At 52.4% G+C, this 1,305-nt stretch overlaps 1 protein-coding gene across 1 annotated transcript; it reads left to right on the top strand.

Annotated features, from left to right (window-relative positions):
- Positions 1-361: 361 nt before the first annotated feature.
- Positions 362-1,305, top strand: LOC123056615 (tryptophan decarboxylase 1-like). Its single transcript, XM_044479955.1, has 2 exons — positions 362-366; positions 525-1,305. Exons 1-2 carry the CDS (start codon positions 362-364, stop codon positions 1,303-1,305), a joined length of 786 nt encoding a protein of 261 aa, XP_044335890.1.

Genomic DNA, 1,305 nt, shown 5'->3' with positions numbered 1-1,305 from the left:
TGGGGTCGGTGGCTCATGCAACTCTGCCAAAAGCTGGCATGCATTGAACCCAATGCAACAATTAAGGGCTAATGAAATAAACTGGTGCATCAATTTTTAAGCAAATGGATTGCCGTATGCATGTGTACGTGTGTGCCCCTGCGAATTTTCAAACATTGTAAGCACTGTCAATAATTTGGCACCAAACAAATGGAGTCCAAACCTTTTAAACTTGCCAATATATTACCTTGGCAGAAGGTGGCTTCAAACCAAGCAACCCCTTCATATACGAGGCATCCAACTAGTTTTTGTTTTGTTTTCTTCCTTGTTTCTTTTTCTTTTTTGCAAAGAAGAGCTTTGGATCTAACTAGCTGAGTCGAACATGCTGTACTTTTTTGCACTGTTCCTTGGTTGCTTCGGTGCCTCCCTTTTTTCTCCGTCGAGGAAGGGACATGGTGTTGGATCATGGTTTTTGGGTCTCCGTCAAAATCTAGCTAGCTATCTTCATCCAACTGTTATGGCCTTTTGGGCCTTGGCTTTTGGAGAGAGTGGGTGCCACGGTCTGACGCCATGGCCGGCCTTGTGCCGACCTACGTTTGTGCCACGGTGGGCACCACGTCCTCCAATGCTGTTGACCCCATAGGTGACGTCGCCAAAGTCGCGGCTATGTTCAATGCATGGGTCCATGTCGACGCCGCCTACGCCGGCAGCGCGTGCATTTGCCCAGAGTTTCGGCACCACCTCAACGGCGTCGAGCGCGTAGACTCCATAAGCATGAGCCCGCACAAGTGGCTGCTCACGTGCCTGGACTGCACCTGCCTCTACGTGCGCGACGCACACCACCTCAGCCAGTCGCTGGAGACTAATCCCGAGTACCTCAAGAACGATGCCAGCATGTCCGGCGACGGCACTGACCTCAAGGACATGCAGGTCGGAGTCGGCCGCCGCTTCCGTGGCCTCAAACTTTGGATGGTCATGCGAACCTACGGCACCGCCAATCTCCAAGAGCACATCCGCAGAGACGTCGCCATGGCCAAGATGTTTGAGGACTTGGTCCATGCTGATGATCGGTTTGAGATCGTCGTGCCGAGAAACTTTGCTCTCGTCTGCTTCAAGATCAAGGCGACTAGAATTAGGGCGAACGACGAGGTGAACCGTTTGCTCATGGTAAACGTGAACAAGACCGGCAAGGCGTACCTTGCGCACACAGTGGTAGGTGGCAGGCTCGTCCTGCGCTTCGCCGTGGGATCGTCACTTCAGGAGGAGAGACACATTTTGAGCGCTTGGGAGCTCATCAGGAAGACGGTCGGTGAGATGATGAAGTGA

The sequence above is a fragment of the Triticum aestivum genome, chromosome 3A (genome assembly GCF_018294505.1).
Source record: "Triticum aestivum cultivar Chinese Spring chromosome 3A, IWGSC CS RefSeq v2.1, whole genome shotgun sequence".
NCBI lineage: Eukaryota > Viridiplantae > Streptophyta > Magnoliopsida > Poales > Poaceae > Triticum > Triticum aestivum.
Note: the sequence above shows the minus strand (reverse complement) of the source record. Positions and strands in the feature narration are given on the sequence as shown.